Source organism: Neomonachus schauinslandi, chromosome 9, assembly GCF_002201575.2.
Source record: "Neomonachus schauinslandi chromosome 9, ASM220157v2, whole genome shotgun sequence".
Taxonomy (NCBI): Eukaryota; Metazoa; Chordata; class Mammalia; order Carnivora; family Phocidae; genus Neomonachus; species Neomonachus schauinslandi.
In genome coordinates, this window is record NC_058411.1 from 126,579,497 (window position 1) to 126,600,097 (window position 20,601).

At 51.7% G+C, this 20,601-nt stretch overlaps 1 protein-coding gene across 1 annotated transcript in view; it reads left to right on the top strand.

Moving 5' to 3' along the window:
• The window catches only part of IGF1R (insulin like growth factor 1 receptor), a 299,888-nt gene that overhangs the window by 276,206 nt on the left and 3,081 nt on the right, over window positions 1-20,601 (top strand). The window contains exons 18-21 of the mRNA XM_021680652.2: window positions 2,360-2,519; window positions 6,498-6,627; window positions 12,267-12,401; window positions 20,068-20,513. Of these exons, the coding sequence (XP_021536327.1) occupies window positions 2,360-2,519; window positions 6,498-6,627; window positions 12,267-12,401; window positions 20,068-20,449 (807 nt within the window). The 3' untranslated portion in view covers window positions 20,450-20,513. The remainder of the gene's footprint in view (window positions 1-2,359; window positions 2,520-6,497; window positions 6,628-12,266; window positions 12,402-20,067; window positions 20,514-20,601) is intronic.

Below are 20,601 nucleotides of genomic sequence, written 5' to 3' on the forward strand. Positions count from 1 at the left end.
CCTCAATTTGAGCTCTGAGCACCTGTTTGCGTGTGGCTTCCTTTATTCACAGCAGATGATGCTTGTGATTCTGTGAGGGTCACGAGGCTGAGTGTGGCCCGGGGCACCTGCGAGCAGGGTACAACACACCCACCCTCTGCTCTGCCACCGTGGGTCCCCAGCTCCCCTGGATCTTAATGCCTTTTCCTGGCTCTTCTTTGGTCATTCACAAGCCAGAGTGAAGGAGAACCGCTTCATCAGATGGGCAGCTAGAGATGCATGGCAGCGTATTTCTTTTCAGATTCATTCAAGGCACCTCTGAAAAGTATGGAACCCTCACTCCCTGCATCCCCGACTTCAGGCACAGAATAAACATTTGGGACACGTCTTCAGTCCTGGCTCTGCTGTTTAGCTGTCTGCCGTCCTCAGGCAGCCGCTGCGGGCCTCTGCACCTCGGCTTCCTCACGTGTAAAATAAGAGGGTTGGACAGGATGATTATCCAAGTCCTTTTCAGATCTAAAATTCACTCTTAGATTTGTCAGATTTAAACTTGTTCTTCCGAACTCATGTCAAGTATAAAAATATGTATGCTTGTCCTGCAGATTCATTATATTCTACTTGGCATCTTCTCCCCAAGTGAAGATTTGCTCATTTACTTTGCTAAATGTGGGTGTTTGTGTATACATGTCTTCAGTAGCTCTGAGCAAATGAAAGATTTCCGCTCTCTGAAATGTCTGAAAGAACGGCACTGCAGCACCATGAGCCGACAAAATGGCAGCCCTCTCCTCCGATATTTACAACCAGGTTCCTTTCATTGAGTCTGTTTTTCATATTAGTTATGAATGACCACTTCCAGTAAACACATATACTTAATACTCCACAGCTTAAGTATGATGAGCATAAACTTAACATTTTACCCACAGATTTCCTAGCATACCATGCATATCTAAAGCCCCGAAAAGGTTAAAAGGCAATGGTGGGTCCGGGGGGCGGGGGTTGGGGAGGAAACAGCTTGTCTAAACAAGGTTCCTGTGTAAAAGAAAGTGGTGGCTCAGGCTTACCCTTGAGGACATCATGTCACTTCCCCAGGAAACTCAGTGATAAGTATTTTAAATCACCAGAGACGGTGTTGATAGTCTCTTCAGAACGTGAATGTATGTCAAGCATAGGGAACTAACCGGGAAGTACTTGGAGGGTTGTTACCCTGCTTCTAGAAGGCAGCTTGCAACAGAGACTAGCACGTCACTGGACAAAGCCAATCTCCACCAAGCACAGATCCTGTCCAGGGTCCACGCACTGGCAGGCACTTTCCATGCATGGTCCCAGCTCGTCCTCCCAGCAGTGATCCCACCCAGGCATGCTCTGCCCATGGTCCACAGGGTTTGAGCTGGGAAGGTGGCATGTGGGACCTGTCAGAGCAACTTGGCTTTGCAGTGTTGTAACAGATGCTCTGTAGTCAGGGAAACTGAGGTAAAATCTATTGTGCTAGCATGAGCAAGAGGTGGTTAGCATCTAACCTGTGGCAAGCTGATTGGCTTTCTATTTTTTTTTTAAGGTTAGAGAGATTTGGGCACATGTTTTATATAAACTTTTTTCCACATGGATTTATTATTATTATTTGGAGGCATTGCTCTTTAATTCTAAAGCCAGTATGTTGCCCTCCTCTGCAAAAAAAAAAAGGAAATGTTCATCCATGTTCCATGTCACCGTTTTATATTCATCCCCCTCTGGAATAAGCTTCACCTGGACTTAAATGGCAAGTGCCTCTTTTCCTTGGTGTCCCCGGAAAATAATAATCCAAAGAATGCCACATTGTAAGGTGAAAACATTAATCTCAATATTTTTGTACTTTAGAAGAAAGTTGAAGAGAAAGAGAAAGATCAAATAATTTATAACAGTGTTTATGTGGGAAATAAAGCATACAGTGTCCGTTTGGGAAATACATTTGCTTATTTCCACATAGCCTTTGTAATATTCTCTCCGTCCTTTTACCTGTACTTTGATTATAGAAATAAAAGGAACATATGAACTAATAAAAATTTGAGTAACCAAGAATTCGTAATATGAGAAATTGTTAGTTTCACTTTAAATACTTTTTGCCCTACCCAAAATAGAAAATGCTGGTCCCAAGTTGTGCTAATTGGTGTTTCTCTCTGCAGCTTTGTGTGATGTGGTCAGTGAGCAAGCGCATGACTTTACCACGAAGCAGATGCTATGGTTTCCATAATAACATGTTCCCTCTGAGCAAGTCCTGCTTCTTAGGTCATTACCTGTGGTGCTCAGATTGAACCAAGATGGATTTGCACACCCTGAAAGAACATAGGGTGGGAAAAACTCCTTCAATTCTCACCTGAGTTTTTTTTTTTTTAATCTCCAACAGAATAATCCAGTCCTAGCACCTCCAAGCCTAAGCAAGATGATCCAGATGGCTGGGGAGATTGCAGATGGCATGGCATACCTCAACGCCAACAAGTTTGTCCACAGAGACCTTGCTGCCCGGAACTGCATGGTGGCCGAAGATTTCACGGTCAAAATCGGAGGTGTGTTCTTAGCTTTCCAGATCTGAACAAGAACTCAACTCACACATTTCAGGGACTGAGTTGGCATTAGCCTACCTGTGAAGAGGTTTTCCAGTGCATCCCGTGAGTACAGAGTCTTGCTCTTGGGAATAATGTGGCTATCTCCAGTTGGTAGTCCATCACAGACCTGGCTGGGTTGGCTCAAATCCCAATAGCACATGTGGGCACAGTGAAACAAGCAGTGGGCAAGGATGGGCTGAGGCCATGGTCCCTGAGATAGCCTCTCCCAGCACTTGAGGCATTTCTTGGCAGAACAGTTCTAAGCATTGGTTACAGAAATAATTGAGGCAACATCCTCAGATATTTTGACCTGGGAGTAAAAGTTGCCATCCGAACTACCAATATTCCCCCAATGTTCCCAGCTTGTAAGGAGCTTTGTCTTCCCAGTGGTCCATGGAGTTTTCTAAGAGGTGAGGTCCCCTAACAGTGAAGGCACCTACACAGAGCAAGAGCAGTGACAGGGACGTGGCAAGCCCTGTGACAGGGAGGTGGCAGTCCTTTATTGGGGTTCACACCCAAGTTGATCAACCTCTAAACTCTTGACCTGTTATAATACTTAGCTGACCAACCTGCTGGTGAGACCTCTTATTGCCACCACCCACTCAAACACCCCAAAAAAAAAAAGGTTGGATTGCATTTCTGGCACTAGTTAGAAATTCATTTCAGCCTTTAGGTTTGGACTTTGCTTTGATCTCTTAATCCTGATTAAAGAAAAACAGAACAAAAACCACATACAACCTCAGGGCTGCTCAGAAAAACACCTCCTCTTACCAGAACCCTTATCTTCCTACTATGAGATGATGATGGTTCAGAAAAACATCAAATATTTATCCTGAGAAACTGTAGGGGACACTTTACATCTGAAATCTATTTAAAATTAACCTCTTTGACTTTGCTGACTTTCCCAACACATAAAAACAGACACAGAGAGTTAGACAAAATGAGGGGGCAGGGAATATGTCCCAAACAAAAGAACGGGACAGAATCACAGCAACAGAGCTAAACAAATCAGAGATGAGCAATATGCCTGATAGGGAATTCAAAGTAATCATCATAAAGATACTCACTGGACTTGAGAAGAGTGGAGGATCTCATTTGAGACCTTCAACAAAGTGATACAAAATATACCAAAGAAGCAATCAGAGATGAAGAACTCAATAACTGAAATTAAAAATACACTAGAGAGAATAAGAAGTAGAGGAGGCAGAAGAACAGATCAATGAGCTGGAAGAGAGAGTAATGGAAAGCAACCAAATGGAACAGGAAAAAGGATAGGTTAAAGGAAGTTAGGGGATAGGTTAAAGGAAGTCAGTGACACCATCAAACATAGTAACACTCACATTATAGGGATTCCAGAAGGAGAAGAGAAAATTTATTTGAAGAAATAATAGCTGAAAACTTCCCCAAACTGGGGAAGGAAATAGACTGAGGAAGCAGAGAGAGCCCCCAACAAAATCAACCCAAGGAGGTCCACGACAAGATACATAATATTAAAATGGTTAAAAGTAGTGATAAAGAGAATTTTAAAAGCAGCAAGAAAAAAAGAAAACAGTTACATACAAGGGAAACCCTGTAAAACTATAAGCTGATTTTTCAGCAGAAACTTTGCAGGCCTGAAGGGAATGGCATGATATATTCAAAGTCCAGGAAAAATAATAATAAGGTAAAATGAAACTAACCTCTTTGTCTAGTTCTTGAGCTGTCTATTCTGGAAATGCTCACCTTTCCTTAGCAGTAATTTTTTTCTTTAGCAATGATTTTGAATGAACTATTTTGGCCCTTTAGTTGTGAACAATGAGTATCCCCTCTAGAATAGTTATCAAATGAGGGGTGATTTTTCATTTGTAGGAGACAGGGGTGATGAATGGAACCATATCATAGAGTAAACATCCCTTAGTCATCAGAATTACTCAGGAGCCACCAGTGTGTCCCTGAATTTGGCCCTTTGAAGCACCCACACATCTGGTGCCCCTTGAAGCCCAAGAGGCTGTCATGCTCCAGGATTTCCAAGGAAGAACCTCCCTGGCTGCTGTCTGCGCTTTCTTTGTGCTTCCTGCTCACTCCCCCCTTCCCTTTCCATTCCCCTCCCTTTTTCATGGGGACTCAGATTGTTCCCACAGGGATGCTAACCAGTTCCCCTTCCCCAGTACTAGGGAACCGGGAAGGCCTGAGCTTAAATCTTGGTTCTGCCAATAACAGATAAGACTCGGGCCAAGTGCCTTAAGTTCTGTGAGCCTCAGTTTCTGTCCCTCTGAAATGGGCATGCTGATACAGCAGACCCATGAGATGGTGGGAAGAAGTGGGTGCAGGGAAGCTCTAAGCACATGGCTGGCATGGGGCTGGTCCTCAGTAGATATTTGGTTCCTCCGCCCGTCGGCATCGTGCTTCCTACCCTCTTTCCGGCACATGCAGGAGCCTGGTTCGTGCTATTCTCTTCCTGGTTTCACATCACGGTGGGAGAGCTATTGTTGTGCGACTTGCCATTTGAAGTCCCAAGTCAGCAAGGACCATATTTACCGTTCAACCAGGTGGCACATTTATAGTGTCATTTTCTTTGTACTTGTGGTTTTTCTCCCTAAAATTTGAAATTTTTCTTTTGTGTTAAGAAATAGCTTGTGTTCTTTTTCTGGGATTTCCTTTTTTTTTTTTGGTCCTTTTTGTGCAAGTAAAGGCAAGTCTTCTCATTTGCATGTCACTGGATTAATTCTGAGATAAGATCAACATTTCATTTTTATTCTTCACTAGGGTTCAAAAACCCTGTTTTTCCTATGCCCAGTGTCTCATGGATTACAAACATGACAGGTAATTTTACCAGAGGCAGTTCGATGGCCCTCAGCTCAGTACAAGTAAATTGTGTTGGTTAACGTCCAAGGAACTTTATTCCCTGTGTTTGCTTTGTAGCCTTACCGCTTTGTGGCACAGTTAGAGACATGAATGAACATTTTAGAAAGAAGAGCAGCCCTTTTTCCTGGGAAGGCGAACAGAAGAGTCCCTGTAAGAAAAGGTTGTATGATTGAGTGGAAAATCAAAATCTGACAAAGAAGCAATAATTTAGGATTATAAAGCAAGCCTGCCATCAAACGTAATTATGTGACATCTTCTAGAGACATGGAAAATGGAAGAAATTTTCAAAAACGAGTGGGAGTATTATGATGAAAAACATTATTGAGTAATAGCTCCAGGGGCCTAGTAAATAGCATCTCCTAGGCATCTTACTGGGTACTTTTTTTCCCCGTGAATCTGTACTTTCAATATTTTCCCCCATATTAAGCAGCAAAACTATTTTATTTCCTCTGGCAGTGGGGCAGTGCTACCGAGTAAATAAGAGTCAACATGCCCTTGTTTATTTCACCAGGTTTTAAAACCACATATAAGTACCTTTGGTCTACACAGTACATATTTTCTTGATAAACTGTAAGGCTTGATAATGTGTAACTGCTTCTCATTTTAAATGAATAAAGAAATTGACTATTTATTTATTTGGAATTAACTTTTTTTAAAAGATTCTTAGAGAGCAGGGGGAGGGGCAAAGAGAGAGGGAGAGAAAGAATCTCAAGCACACTCCCCGCTGAGCACGGAGCCGAACTCGGGGCTCGATCTCATGACCGTGAGATCATGACCTGAGCCAAAATCAAGAGTCGGACGCTTAACCGACTAAGCCACCCAGGCTCTTCTGCAATTAGCTTTTTTAAAGAGTCAAATTATAAACATCTGAAAGCCAAGATTTTTTGGTATTTCTTTGTCACATGATTAATCAGTTATCCCTTACTGATTCTGCCTCATACAACTGCAAACACTGAGGCCCAGCCTCCTTAAAGTACGGCTCCCCCTTGGATCTGGTTGTAGGGCCCTCCCCTGCAGCAGGGACGGGACATCTTTGCTTCTGCCCTGAGAGCTGCTCAGAGTACGTCACTCTGGTGCCTTCTCTCCACCTTACAGATTTCGGTATGACGAGAGACATCTACGAGACAGACTACTACCGGAAAGGAGGAAAGGGGTTGCTGCCTGTGCGCTGGATGTCCCCCGAGTCTCTCAAGGATGGAGTCTTCACTACTCACTCCGACGTCTGGTATGAGAGACTTTTCCTGTACCACAAGCCCAGAGCCCTCCAGCCTCCACAGATCCCATTGGCTCATTCTCAAGGGCTTTATTTTCCTCCTGTTTTCTGTTCACTCTTACCCCATTTCCAGCTTCGGCTAATAAATGTTACGTGGGCCACATTGCTGCGTTGTTTAAGGGTTCCTGTTGTGGGCAGGCTAGCTGAGGGTATTTGTGGGATCTAAAGAATTTATAGGGCCAACATTTCTTTCAATCCTTAGCTGCTCACTAAGCGGCCAGGAGCCCTGGAGACAGGGCACCAGGAGTCCGAGAACTTCACCTCTCCCCTGCCTGCCTGCTTTCATTTTCTCTTTCCCAACAGCCACTCTGTGTGTGCGCGGCTGCCTTACCTAATTAAAACTTCAGATTGCAGACGTTACTTTATTTAGACCCAAAGCTCACGAGTCCGGATGTGTTTTCTTGTTGGTCCCATCTGCTGTCTGTCCTTTTTCCATGGGCATCATCATTGTTGACCCAAGGATGGTATGGAAAGCAAAATGTCTCCCTTAATAATAAACGTATCTTGGTGTCGAAAGCTTACCAGCTGAGGAGTGCAGAGGACTCTCAGTAGTACTGTTTATTGTGATTCATCAGCAACATTGTAGAGAGGAGGTCAGGCTCTAAAATACAACTGAGGTCCTTGGCAGGACGAGGTCCTGGCACATCTACCTTCTAGCACGTCAGCTAGTTTCTTGGCTGTCCTCTCAGGAGGTCCCATTGCTGATGTGTTACAGAAATGGTAGTTGTTTACTCCAAATGCCTGGATGACCACATAGAGGAGCTATTTAAATAGTGACCGACATCGTCTTTTTTTATAACCTCGTGAACCTTTCACAGTTCGAGGGCCTTGGATCTTTGAAGACAGGTGCAAATTGGAAATAGCATTTGAATATGACCCGGCAAAGCGCGATTGCCTCTCGAGTTCACGTAGGAGACCTGTTTTGCAATCAGCTTGTCCAAGATACTTATCTCTTTGCTGTCAAGTCAAAGTGCTCACCATCATTTTTAGATGTAGAGATGATGGGGAGAGGACAGGCCTGGGTCTGTTCTTCATCTGATTATTCTAGCCTCCATGCCTCCAAAAGCTCCAAGGTCAGCTTACAGTGTGATAAAATAGAAAAAACTGTGAGAGTCAGGGAAAACAAGGGGAAGAATAGGAAGATAAAACTGGAGTTATTAATATCTCCAGGCTAATTTTGCCCAAAGTCTGGTTAGCAATGATTGCGACAAGCAGCAACGAAGGGACATATAGGGTGTTCGATGCCAGTGTTCTCTCAGTTGATGGCATAGATGTTATGAACCAATAATATATTTATATAAACAAGAATGAGTATTTGGTATTCATTCCATTCACTGTCCAGGCATTGAGTACTTTAGGTTTTTGTTTTTTTAACACAGCCTTTGAAGTTAACACAGGTAGGTAGGGTAGGCCAGCCAGGACGTTGGTGAATATGGAGGGTTTCTCAGTTGCCTAGAATTTAAAGCTTCCCCTGTCAAAGGAATGGAAATCATTTTATTGAAGGTTTTTCTTTTTTTTTTTTTTAAGATTTTATTTATTTGACAGAGAGAGTGAGTGAGCATAAGCAGGGCAAGCAGCAGAGGGAGAGGGAGAAGCAGACTCCCCGCTGAGCAGGGAGCCCCATGCGGGGCTCAGTCCCAGGACCCTGGGATCATGACCTGAGCCAGAGGCAGACACTTAGCCGACTGAGCCACCCCGGTGCCCCAGTCATTTTAGGATATGTTCAATAGCATAGTCATTCCTAAACAGTTGAAAATCTAGAAAGAGAGACAAGGATTTTATTTGACTTTGTAAAGGAGACCCAGAATCTCAGATTTGGGGGGTATCCCTGTGGTCACGTCCAGCCCCCAGGTCCCATCCATGGCACCTTTGACAGCTAGTTGTTGAGCTTCTGCTCACGTCTCTAGGGACTGCTTACTCCCTCCCTCACAAAAACAGACCACCCTACTTCTTAAGACATCCTTGTTCTTTGCTGGTCTTGCTCCTATCATGCCTACATCGGTCTCTTGGTGATACCCGCTGACCCTTCTCTGTGGCACAGTGCACACCCTGCTCTGGTTTTGATAAGATGGGCCTTGGAGTCACAAGGAAGTGGTCTCTTTTCTCTAGTTTGGACATTTCCACATTTTTCTGCGGCCCTTTGAGATTTTATTCCCAGGCGCTTGGACACTGTGTTGGCTCCTTCTCCAGCCCTTCTGTAGCACTGTATCCCAGCCTTTGGGTTAGAAGACACAGGTGTGTTCCCTTCCTGGGCATCTGGGTCAACCTACAATAGTCTTCGTGTCTTGACTCACTAAGGTTTCCAAACCGCCACAAATATCCAGGGTTGGTTGCACGCACTTACAATCATTTGCTTCTTTAGTGGCTAATGAATGAGAGTGGGGAACGTGGGTCTCTCTGTAGGTCTTGAGTTGCTGGTGGGTGGGACACTGACCCGATCCCGTCTTGGTGTGCTGAGGCGTAGTTGCTGACCTCAGGCAGCCCTGGCACTGACCTGTGAGATTCACAGCAAGTTGTCCCTTCTCTGGGGGAGAACAGTGCTCATAATGAGAAAAGGCGTCACACAAAGGCATTTGTCCAGTGTTTCAGGAAGAAATGTGTCCACAAAATTCATGACTTGGTTTTATATGATGGCATTAATACCAGTGCCACATGGCAAATTACCTGCTTTGAAAAACACATGAGTTTTGCCTATTTCTGATTGGCTGTGTGGCCTTGGTCAAGCCATGGGACATCTCTGGGCTTTGGTTACTCCATCTGTGAGGTGAGGGGTGAGGTGTGTTTAGGAATGTCTACACGCCCTACAGGGTCTGCAGGAGCTTGATCGGTGTTTAAACGGCCCCTGTGACAAGTGGTGATGTCCCGGGGCCATCTTGGTGTTGGGTAGAGTTGGTTCGGCCTCCGTCCTTTAGACCCCATACAGCTGGTCATGTCCCGTGAAGGATGACCAGACTGCAGCATTAAGTGGCCCTCGCTGACAAGCGACACAGACGTCACACAAGAGTCACTCCAGGGAAGGCCTCTGGGGGAGAGCTGGGCCTCTTACCTGCTGTGTTATTTCGCGGGTGTGATCGCAAGGACCTGGTGAGGCTCAGGACATGCTTGGTGTGTGCAAGAACAAGGTGACTAGAGACATGCTCCCTGTCCTTGAGGGGTGAAGTCTTAGGGGAAGAGGAAGTGATCCTGACAGGCTAGAGTCACAGAAGCCTAGCCAGAAGAGATGGGGTTATAGGGCACCCTAAAATATGAATTGTCACCGATGGGGACATGAGGGTGCGGGTTTCGGGCAGCGGGAATGTTGCGGGGTGGGCGGGGAGCCCTGGCAGCAGGACTGGGCTCGCTGCCTGTGGAGGCCGGCGGGACTCCCTTGAGGGAATTAGGGTAGAGAGAGACCAAGTAAGGCCTCAGACCAACGTTGTGTTAGGGGCTTGGGCCTGATCCTTCAGGTTCTACAAAGACGCGTAAAGCTTCTGAAGGAAGCGTGACATAGGAGCGTGACCTGGCTCTGTGTTTTAAGATGTTCACGTTTGGGGTGCCTGGGTGGCTCAGTCGGTACACTGCTTTCTGCTTTCGGCTCAGGTCGTGATCCCAGGGTCCTGGGATCAAGCCCCGCGTCGGGCTCCCCGCTTGGCGGGAAGCCTGCTTCTCCCTCTCCCACTCCCCCTGCTTGTGTTCCCTCTCTCACTGTGTCTCTCTGTCGAATAAATAAATAAAAATCTTAAAAAAATAAAATAAAATAAGATGTTCACGTTAACTGGAGAGTAAGGCAGTGGAGTCAGGTGCCGGCGCCCAAACCGGGGGTGCTGTCGGCCAGGCGAGGGGGACCATGGGCGCGGTGCTGGGCCCCGACGAGGCCGAGGGATGGAGGACCTGGGGTGGACTGCTCAAGTGGGGCCAGAAGAGCAGGGCTGCGGGACAGGCTTGAGGTTGCGACACGGGAAGTTCCCGGTAGCCAAGGGACCGGGAACTTGAGGCCGAGCAGCCGTGGCGGAAAGGGTCGCTGCGGGCGCCGGTGAGCGAGGCCGGGCTACCGCAGCCTGTGTAAGGTGCGTGGCTCCGCGAGGGAACCCTGCTCTCAGGTAGCCCCTCGGGCGAGGCCCGCAGCCAGTAAAAACAGCAAGCTTGTCGTTTCCTGGGCTGTCCTGCCTAGCCGAGGGGACGGTGGGGAGCCGTAGCCCTGCGGGACGTGTCCCCACCCCACCCCCCGCCGAAGCTGATAGAGAAGCTGGCTGCCCCAGCCTCCGAACGCCGCACCAAGATCTCTGGGTCTTTGGCTTTTCTAGATCTCTTGTGCAATACTGAAGACTGTTTCTTGGTCACTGGAAATTAAAAAGGATCTTGGCTGGGTCAGTCCTCTGCTAAGATTCTATATTTGTGTCTCACATCTGCTCTTAGTACCAATTTGCACAGAAACCTTTTTTTCACGGCAAAGGAGCTATAGCTGAGGCAGTGAATAGAACATTCTGGTACAGAGTCGGAGGCCCTCCTGGCTCAGGCTCCCGGCCAGGATCCCGAGAGTCTCCGTGGGAAGTGCCGGGCCCCAGAATGTTTGGTGTGGCTCTGCCCGCGCCCCTGGCCCTGCATGGTCCCGTCGGAAGCCCCTCGGGCCGTTGGCTGCTGACGAGCCTGCTTTATTCTGCCGAAATGAACCGAATATAAAGGCAAATAGGCCGAGGAAAATGTGTACAAGATGGCAGCGCGTGTTGGGAAGGCACCTTTATTTTGCAGATTACAGCATCGCCTTTTTCAGCATTATCTACCTGAACTTTCTGTGTGCATGTATATGTATTTTCACTTGTCTTCCAGTAGTCGGATCTTCTAAAGCAACAGGCAAAACCGCACGCTTGGCAGAATCGCTCACTGCTCCCCTTGCTGAATTGACTCCTCAGCCCCTTGCCCCTGGGCTAAACTCTGCTTAAGGACGCCTGGTGGCCCGTGAGCCCCATAACCAGCCAGTACTGCCCTCCTCGCCGCACCCCCCCCCCCCGCCCTGAGACTGAGCCCTCCGTAGGCCAGCCGCAACCCCAGCCCCCGTGGGGCTTCTCTCCCCGCCGGCCCCACCGGACCTGGGAGATCCCCAGTGAGCTTTCCAACACCGCAGACCAATGAAATGAGAACTGCGGTCCGGGACCCCAGGCTTCGGTGTGTTTTAAAAACGCAGGCAGCACTGAGAGCTCCTTGTGTACAAGTTTGCACAACGGGGGAGTGCATTGACGGGCTCGGCTGTGGCAGGCCGCGTGGGGGCCCACTGCACCGGGGGCCCGGCAGGGCCTGGGGATCTGCCTTTGATGACAGGCTAGAGTGCCTGCCGGCAGCCTCGCTGGGGCCCTCAACTCAGCTTGTCCGGCCTTCACGTGAGCACACAGGTGCTTCCTAGCCCTTCGGGGACCCGGCAAACCCCCTCCACCCCAGCTTCCTCCACTGTGCCCGGGGGCTGAGTCTCCTGCGCAGGGAACGTGAGTGGCAACTGCGGAAGATGGTGCCGGGCACGCTGCAGGACGCGCTCGGCTGCCGCTCGGCGGACCGTCGCTCGGCACCCGGGGTCTGCCCTCGGCTTTCTGAGCCCTCACGTTGTCCCCTGTGTCCCGTAGGTCCTTCGGCGTCGTGCTCTGGGAGATCGCCACGCTGGCCGAGCAGCCCTACCAGGGCTTGTCCAACGAGCAGGTCCTTCGCTTCGTTATGGAGGGCGGCCTTCTGGACAAGCCGGACAACTGCCCCGACATGCTGTATGTACCTCCTGGGCCCCGGCCACCCCCCTTCCCAGTTCCCTGATCAGTGACCGCCGGGGGCGGTGGTGAGGGGTTCTGAGAGCCAGTCTCTCGGGCCCCGCAGGTGCCGTGAAGGCCGGGGGGGCGTTTAGAAGAGGGTCATCCTGATGGCAGGAACCCGTGCCTTCTTGGAGCTGCCTCAGTTTCACCCCGTCTCCCTTATGCTTCTGGTTCCGATGTAATGGCTGGCACTGAGTGTGATGGTGGCCCACGCACGCCACCGCCACAGGGGCTCCCTCGGGTTTCTTCCCTGCTGAGTGCTGACGAAAGTCCTAAGCCATGAAAGCCACATGCTCTCCGGAGCTTCATCCAGTGACCCATGGGGCACCTGGCTCGAGGTTCAGCTGACCTCCCTGCAGACTTCGGGCTTTGGGCGCTGGCACTTCTTTTTAACAAAATCATTCAGCGTCGTGTTCCTGAGATTTGTCCACTAAGGGCAGAGCGTCCATGATGCGTCCTGGGCCTCACTGCTCGGTGTTCTTAGGATCCCTCTGTTGGCGGGGGTCAGAGCTGCGGAAGGCTAGAGGGCCGCGTTGTCTGTGCACAGGAGGAACAAGTCAGAGGAGGGTGTGAAGGTGTTCTGTGGCTGGGTCGTCGGGGGCAGGACAAGGACCGGGACAGGTAGGCGACGGTGCACTTGGTTTCCACAGGCATGTTGAGGTGGGGCTCAGAGATTCTTCTGGATCCCAGTGGGTGGAAGGGAGGCTACTACTACTAGTACCTCAGGACCAATTCTGGAATTTTCCAGAAGTGCTTTTCAGGACATGTTTGGATCCCGAAGGAATGGTCGGGCTGTCTCCGTGTCTAAGACCCCTCGATCTGCCTCAAGGGAGCACTGCCTCAGGCTGGGGCCTCAGAGCGGCGGGATGGTTTGCAAATACGAGTCAGATACCATTTCATCTGGATACCAGGGAAACTGGCCTCAACAGTCATGAAAGCTCCACTCGTTTGAATCTCTCACCGGTTTCCTTGGGTCAGGAATCCAGACACAGGTGTGCTGGCCCCTCTGCTCAGTCTCACCAGACTGAAATCAGATGTAGGCTGGGGCTGCCATCATCCGAGGCAGTGGGCCTCCCTCTTCCACGCCCTTTAGGTTGTCCGCAGGACTCAGCCCTGTGGCTGTGGGACTGAGGTCCTTCCAGAGAGTGGGTCTTCTCCCACCAGAGCAGCTTCCTTCTTCAGAGCCAGCAAGAGCATCTCTCCGTTGCTTTTACCTTTTGTTTTACCCGATTAAGCCACATCTACTGCCAGATAATCTCCCTTTTGGTTAACTCAGAGTCCACGGATGAGAAAACTAAAATACCTGAGTGAAATCCTGTCATCTTCCTTAGTCCAACCCACATTCAGGTGAGGAGTTGCATGATGGCACATTTACACCAAGGGCAGGAATCTTGGGGAGCATCTTAGGGTCTGGCTGCCACAGCTTGGGAAGCAGAAACCATTGTCTGTCAACAAACCACGGTTTTGTGGTTTTTTCTGAAGGACTTGGTTGCTACCAAGACTGAACCTCCCCAGCTCCATGTAGACGTGGGAGGCCTTGTTCCCATGGCCCTGACTGCGCAGCTGCAGGGCCCGCAGGCTGGGGGAGACTCGGTGTAGCACCCCTGTGCTGCGGAGTACGTTAGCTGGGCCCTATGCCCTGTAACTGCTGCTTCTGAATGTTTGTTCAGCTGAAGCCTTTTCTATCCCACGGACAGTTTGCACGGAATTAAGAAAGAGGACCCACGATTGCCATAGGGAAAGCAGCATCCTTGCATCTGCGTGTGTGTGTGTGTGTGTGTTGGGGGCAGGGGAACCCACTGATCATCTGAGCATGGGCCTAGAGTAGGAAATTTGCATGGTCCTAGACATGGGGCGCAGAGTAGGCCCACCGGTGACAGGAGGCTCTACTACTCAGGGGAGGGTGCATGGGGGGGGGGGGGGGGGGGGCGGTGGTGGTGGCCGAGACAGGGTGGGAGGTCCCTCGAGAACCTTCCCAACTAGCCTCTTCAGACTTCAGGACCCAAAGTTAGAAGAGACTCAAAAGGGCGCTTAGTTTAAAAGGAAAAAAAAAAGTCACTTAGTGCATTTTCTTGCCTACTGTGGAAACGCTCCCTCTCCCGAACTGTACCAGTTTTTTACTGCAGTACAACATCATCCCAAAGCTAACAGTTTAAAACAACAATAAGCATTTGCCATCCCACGGAGTTCCGAAGGCCGGGAAGCCAGGAGCGGCTCGGCTGAACAGCTCGGGCTCCGAGTCTCTCGGCCAGGGCTGCAGTCAGCAGAAGGCTTGACTGGGGCTGGGACCCACTCCCAGGGTGGCGCACCCGTGCGGCCAAGTATGCCAGGCAGCGGGCTTCTCCTCGAGCAGGGCTCAGCAGACGCTTCCTCTAGAAGGGCAGAGAGGAAATATTTTCGGCTCCAGGGGCCCATACGGTCCCAATGACAGCCACTCACCTCTGTCATCGCGCCAAAGCAGTCACAGATACCACGTGATCAAGCCATGGCTGTGCCCCCGCACAACTTGATTTGGGGATACTGAAGTTTGAATTTCCCATAATTTTCACGTCACAAAATATTATTCTTATTTTGATTTATTTTTTCCAACCACTCTTAAATATAGAAACCGTTCTTAGCTCCTAGGGCTTACGAAATCGGCCCGGAGGCTAGATCTGGGCCGTGGGCGCTTGTAGGTTGCCCACCCTGCCCAAGAGCAAGTGATTCCAGGGCAGAGCAGAAGCCACAGAGGCCGTTATGGCCTAACCCCAGGGGGCAGCCCTCCGTGACGTGGTTGATTACAGTGGGCATGCATACCAGGACGTGGGGGTCCCTGGGGGCTGGCTACCACAGCCCACTGACTCCCAGTTTCCCTCACAGGTACTGTTCTCTCTGAACAGTGTGGTCACTGTATCCTTGTCAGCCCAGTAGAAGAAAGATCTTCCTTCAGAGCAGAAATCTAAGTAATGGAGTATGAGGAGTGATGCCCACTGAATGTGCATCCAAGTGTCTGGTGCGGAACAGAGGCGGTGGCTAGAACCTGTGGTGTGGCAAGCTTAGAGACAGTCCCGAGAAAGCAGGTGTGCGTTTTGTTCACGTGGTTTGGGGGTGGTGGGAGGAGAGGTATTGTTTTTTGAGCTTTCTCTTTGACTCAGATAAGTGTTGGCCGCTGAGAAACTTGTGGGACTCCTGAAGTTGACCTACCTCCTGGTGACTGGAGTTTTGATATTAATTTAATATGCCTGGGAAGCAGCCCACCTGCCGTGGGAAAAGCGGTAAACTTCCTGTTCCCAGCACAGAGTGACCAGGAAACTCACATGGAGAGGTTACCGTTGGATATTAAATGTTTAATTCACCAGGCATTTCTGCTTCGCCATCCAGAACCCCTGTGGCAAACTGTTCTCCCTTCTAAGAAAATAACAAAATGGAAGGAGGCGAGTTGGTTGTATGGGGTGGGGAGTGTCTGTGTTGTCCTGAACTTCCTGATGAGCTTAGGTAAAGGAGTGTTCTGGGAGAGGAGTTCTTTTGTTACGTAGGCGCTGAAAGAATGGACTCCTGTTTGTCCCAGAGGAGAGGAGAGTCGCCGAGCTCTTGGGAGTTGCCCCAAAGCCCTGCTGGGCCTCCAAGTGGGAAAGAGACCACTTCAGTTGTGTGGCTCCAGAGGTCTGAGCGGACCCCAGCAGGGTAACGTGGGGGCGGTGTGTGCAGTGGCTGCTGGGGGCACTCAGCTCTGCACCAGCATCTTGGCGATGCCCACAAGCAGGTGAAGTGGGCTCCGCTGGAGTGGCCAGTAGTCCCCATCCCCTCAACGGCGCCGCACGCTTGGGCTTTAGAGGAAAGGCTCCATGGTCCAAGCCACAGAGAGTCTAGGCTTGCGAGTCTTAACACCGACACTCGGTTTGAATTAATTTAACAAGTGGCTCGAGATCAGATTTGACTTGTGGTTCACTGGTGGTTCCGCATTTTAAATGGATGACAAAGCCCATCTCGCGTCTCTGTACTTACACCACGAATGTCCTTGAGCCCCTCTGGCTACATGCTGACTGCTGACACCCCAGAGACGGCCGTAAGGCACAGTCCTAGCTCTCAGAAGCCGGGTAGCAGGGCCGGATTCTACTGCTGCAGGACATACCTAGAGCAGAGCTGCGCCAGAGTCTAAGCCCTGGGCCAAGAAGCCGTATGGTCTTCCGTAAAACTTCCAGCGTCACACGTCCAGACCCTTGCTGGGGCCGGTCCTCAGTATACAGCACTCAGGACAGAATTTGAAGTTTTTGGCCCAGAGAGTCACCAACTCATAGATGAGTCTGGAACAGATTCAGTAGACTCTGGTGGGTTTTGCAGTTTTCAAACGCACTTTTTCCTCTTGCTGATTAAAGCTCCCTCCTCGCTGGTGATCCTGTGCTGGTTTTGTGGGAATCGGGTGCTGGAGTAGAATCCAAACAGTCAGGAATGGCTGTCCTCGCCTGGTTAGCCGTGCTGCGACCATGGGCTGTCCCGCGGTACCTGGGCCCTGCGTTTGATCTCAGCCCAAAGACAGAGTGACTTGGGGTGAGGGGTCAGGCAGGCCTGCTGTCCCTCTGCCGGCCCCAGCTGAGAGGAGGCTCAAGAGACGATCCCGGCTGTCCCGGGCTGCCAGGAGGAGGTGGAGGGAGGGGCACACCCAGCCCTTCTGGGCCTTTCTGGCATCTGGTCTTTGTTGCAAGGTGGCTAAGTGGACTGTGCTGCCTCTCACGTCTTGGCTTGTGCTCACAACCTGCGTGCATGCCCAGCAGGGCCAAGAGTAGGGTGGCAATCTGGAGGCCCCTCTGTGTGCAGGATGGGAGGGGGCAGGCCAGTTGTCCCTCTTCCTCACACTGCCCCCCGGGGTCACACATATCTCCCTTAAGCGGCTTCACTGCAGGGCAGGGCAGCAAGCAGCTCTGGTCCATCTCTTCCCTGACCCACCCCCCGGGGTTGAAGGGGCTGTGCAACTCCCCCCTCCCCAGCCCCCACAGGGGGTCATTTGGGAAAGGACAGCTCGGCCTCAGCAGAGCCAACTAGTTGTAAAACATGGGGCTTTTTTAAAGAAGAGCTTTATCAGCCCATAAATCCTTCTAGAGTCTACTGGAAAGTTTTCTTGTGGAGATAGTGTAAACAAGGTCTTGAATCCGACAGAGTGAAAAAGACTTCCTTTTATGGGCAGCCCTGGAAGGGCTGTGACTGGGGCCTCACATGGTCATTTGTGCTGTTGTCACTCCAGTCGTTCCCCTGCTGGCTGGTGGCACCTCCTCAGCATCCCCCCCCCAGGCCGCAGCAGCCCCGAGTCAGGGCCCATCACCCCATCACGTGCTCCTGGCCCTGGCCCCCAGCCGCACCTCTAGTCGGGGACAGGTCGGTCAGCCAGAGAGGAGAGCACGGCGGAGCCATAGAGAGGGGCCTCGTGTACTGTTTGGTGGGGGGGGAGCCCTTCTCCCTGGGCAGTAGTGGGAGGTCAGGGAAGGCAGGCTTGTTTGCCATCTGACCCGAGGCAGGAGCTGCGTGTTTATCTGTGCAAATCCCCCACGACACTGACTCGAGGAGAGGAACCGGTCTCCTGGGGGGACCACGGTGGTTCTTGCTGAGGCTGAGAAAATGCCCCTTTCCCTGAGGTAGGTGGTGTTCAGCGCCCAGCCCCGCTCCGCCCTCACTGTTGGGACAGATTGTGTCATCTCTTGGGACTTCCGCTTCTTCACCTACGCAGTGGGCATGTAGTCTCGGGCGCCAGCCTCCCGGACTCGGGAGGATGAAAGCAGGCCGCCCGGGTAAAAGCCCGCGCGCCGCCCCATGTGTGTTTCGGAGCGCGTTAGGCAGAGGCCGGTCCTGGCCTGCGGCTGGTGGCTGGGCAGGGGGCTGGGTCGGGAGGGGAAAATCCAGTTGGTCTTCACATTTCGTCCAGATCTTTTGCTGCCAGAGCACAGGTAGCAGACGTATTCGATACAGGGCCACAGGACGAATATTTTGGGCTCTGTTCCAACTACTCAACTAGAAGTTGGCCCCCCTTGAGAACAGCCACAGACCTATGAACAGGTGGGCATGGCTGTTCCAATAAAACACGATTTACAAAAACAGGCAGCAACACAGGCCAAAAGTCTCCTGTGCCCACCCTCCCTCAAGGTCACATCCTCTTCCCTCCAACGACCTGACACCTTTTCCCCCAGGTCTATGAAGGTAGCTGGCCCCGTTAGCTTAGGAGCTTTCTGTCTGCAGGCCAGTTGCTGTGTCCCACCAGCCTGCCCCCTGGCTTCTTCCCCGGGCCCAGACAGAAGCAAGTGCTCTGTCAGTCTAGTGGTCAGCCCGAAGGCTAGAAGCCAGTTTGGGGTACTCTGTGCTTCCTAAATATGGGGAGTTCCATGTAGCCGTTTTTATTGAAAAGCATCTCTTCAGCTAGAAGGGCCACTGGCCAGTCCCTTCTCGGAACCGTGGCCGCCTCCGGCTCTGGGGCCAGCCTGGATGTTTGCTCGGTCACCCTCCTTTCCGCTCCCAAGCTCTACTAAGCTGGGTCTCTCTGCATTGTGGGTTAATCAGAAGCATCCCCTCCTCCCCCGGCCTCCCCGAACTCTTGTCAAAGCCCAGGCCCCCCCAGGTCAGCTGGCCGCACTACCCCATTCTTCCTGTCTCCTTCCGGCTCTTGGGGGGCCCCTTCCCATTGCCAGGAAGACTCCCGGTGGTCCGCTTGGCTCTGAGGGCTTCACAGAGGTTCGGGGCCCAAATGCCATCGCGGTGCAGCTGTCAGACCCAGCGCGGGCGTCACGCTGTGTTCGCTGCCTGCCCTGCCGGCCCCTGCTGCCTTGTTGGGCTCTGGCTGCAGGGCGTCACTGGGACTGCCACTCAGTTCTGAGGGGCAGCCTGGCCGGCGCTGGCGGGGCCCCGGGAAGACTTGGAAGGCCTGCTCCTGCCGTGTGTTCTGCAGGCCCCGCCGGCCGGCCGCAGCCACTGGGCGAGGCTCGGAAACAGCAGAGGTGGGATTAAAAGAGCGCTCACCGCTCAGCTCACCGCTTACCGTCGGGGGAGCTGCGATCTGCCCTAACCCTTATACGGAAACACCAGAGGTTTCCTGCACTCTAATTCCGCAAATAAGGTTCCATCAGTGGCCACAAGAGATGCTTTAAATAGAATGCTGTGTTTTTCTCTCTTTTTTAAAGGTTTATTTTAGAGAGAGAGTGGGGGGAGGGCCAGAGGGAGAGGGAGAGGAAGAATCTCAAGCGGACTGCCTGCTGAGCACAGAGCCTGACGCGGGGCTCGATCCCACGACCCTGAGATCGTGGCCTGAGCTGAAGCTGAGCCGGACGCCCCACCGACGGTGCCACCCAAGCGCCCCTGTTTTTATACCTTAGCATTGTCACCATAATACCTGTGATGACAGACGGTGTGTGAACCTGGAGTTGCCCTCCCTGGGAGAGGAGCACTTAGGTCTTGTCCCGCGGAGGGTCCTCGGCCCCGGGGAAAGTGAAAGCCATGGTGGGACATGAGACGGGAGAAGCTGAGGCCCCTTGGGCCCCCGAGAGAGAAAGACAGAGCGCTCCCGTGTCCACGTGTCGTGGGGAGGCCACAGCGAGTGGCCCGGGAGGCTGCGCGGCCACGGCCACAGCGGGCGGCGGGGCGCATCGCCTGTCTGTCTCCACCCCAGGTTTGAGCTGATGCGCATGTGCTGGCAGTACAACCCCAAGATGAGGCCTGCCTTCCTGGAGATCATCAGCAGCATCAAGGACGAGATGGAGCCTGGCTTCCGGGAGGTCTCCTTCTACTACAGCGAGGAGAACAAGCCGCCCGAGCCCGAGGAGCTGGACCTGGAGCCCGAAAACATGGAGAGCGTCCCCCTGGACCCCTCCGCCTCCTCGTCCTCCCTGCCGCTGCCCGACAGACACTCAGGACACAAGGCCGAGAACGGCCCGGGCCCTGGCGTGCTGGTTCTCCGAGCCAGCTTCGATGAGAGACAGCCTTACGCGCACATGAACGGGGGACGCAAGAACGAGAGGGCCTTGCCCCTGCCCCAGTCTTCGACCTGCTGATCCTTGGCTCCCGATTCCCGTGCAGACAGTAACGTGTGTGCACGCTGGGTGGCGGGGGGTGGGGGCCAAGGAGCAGCAGGTCGAAGGCTGGGGCAGGGGCAAGACCCTGTCGTTCTTGCGTCCCCCGTTCATGTGCGCGTAAGGCTGTCTCT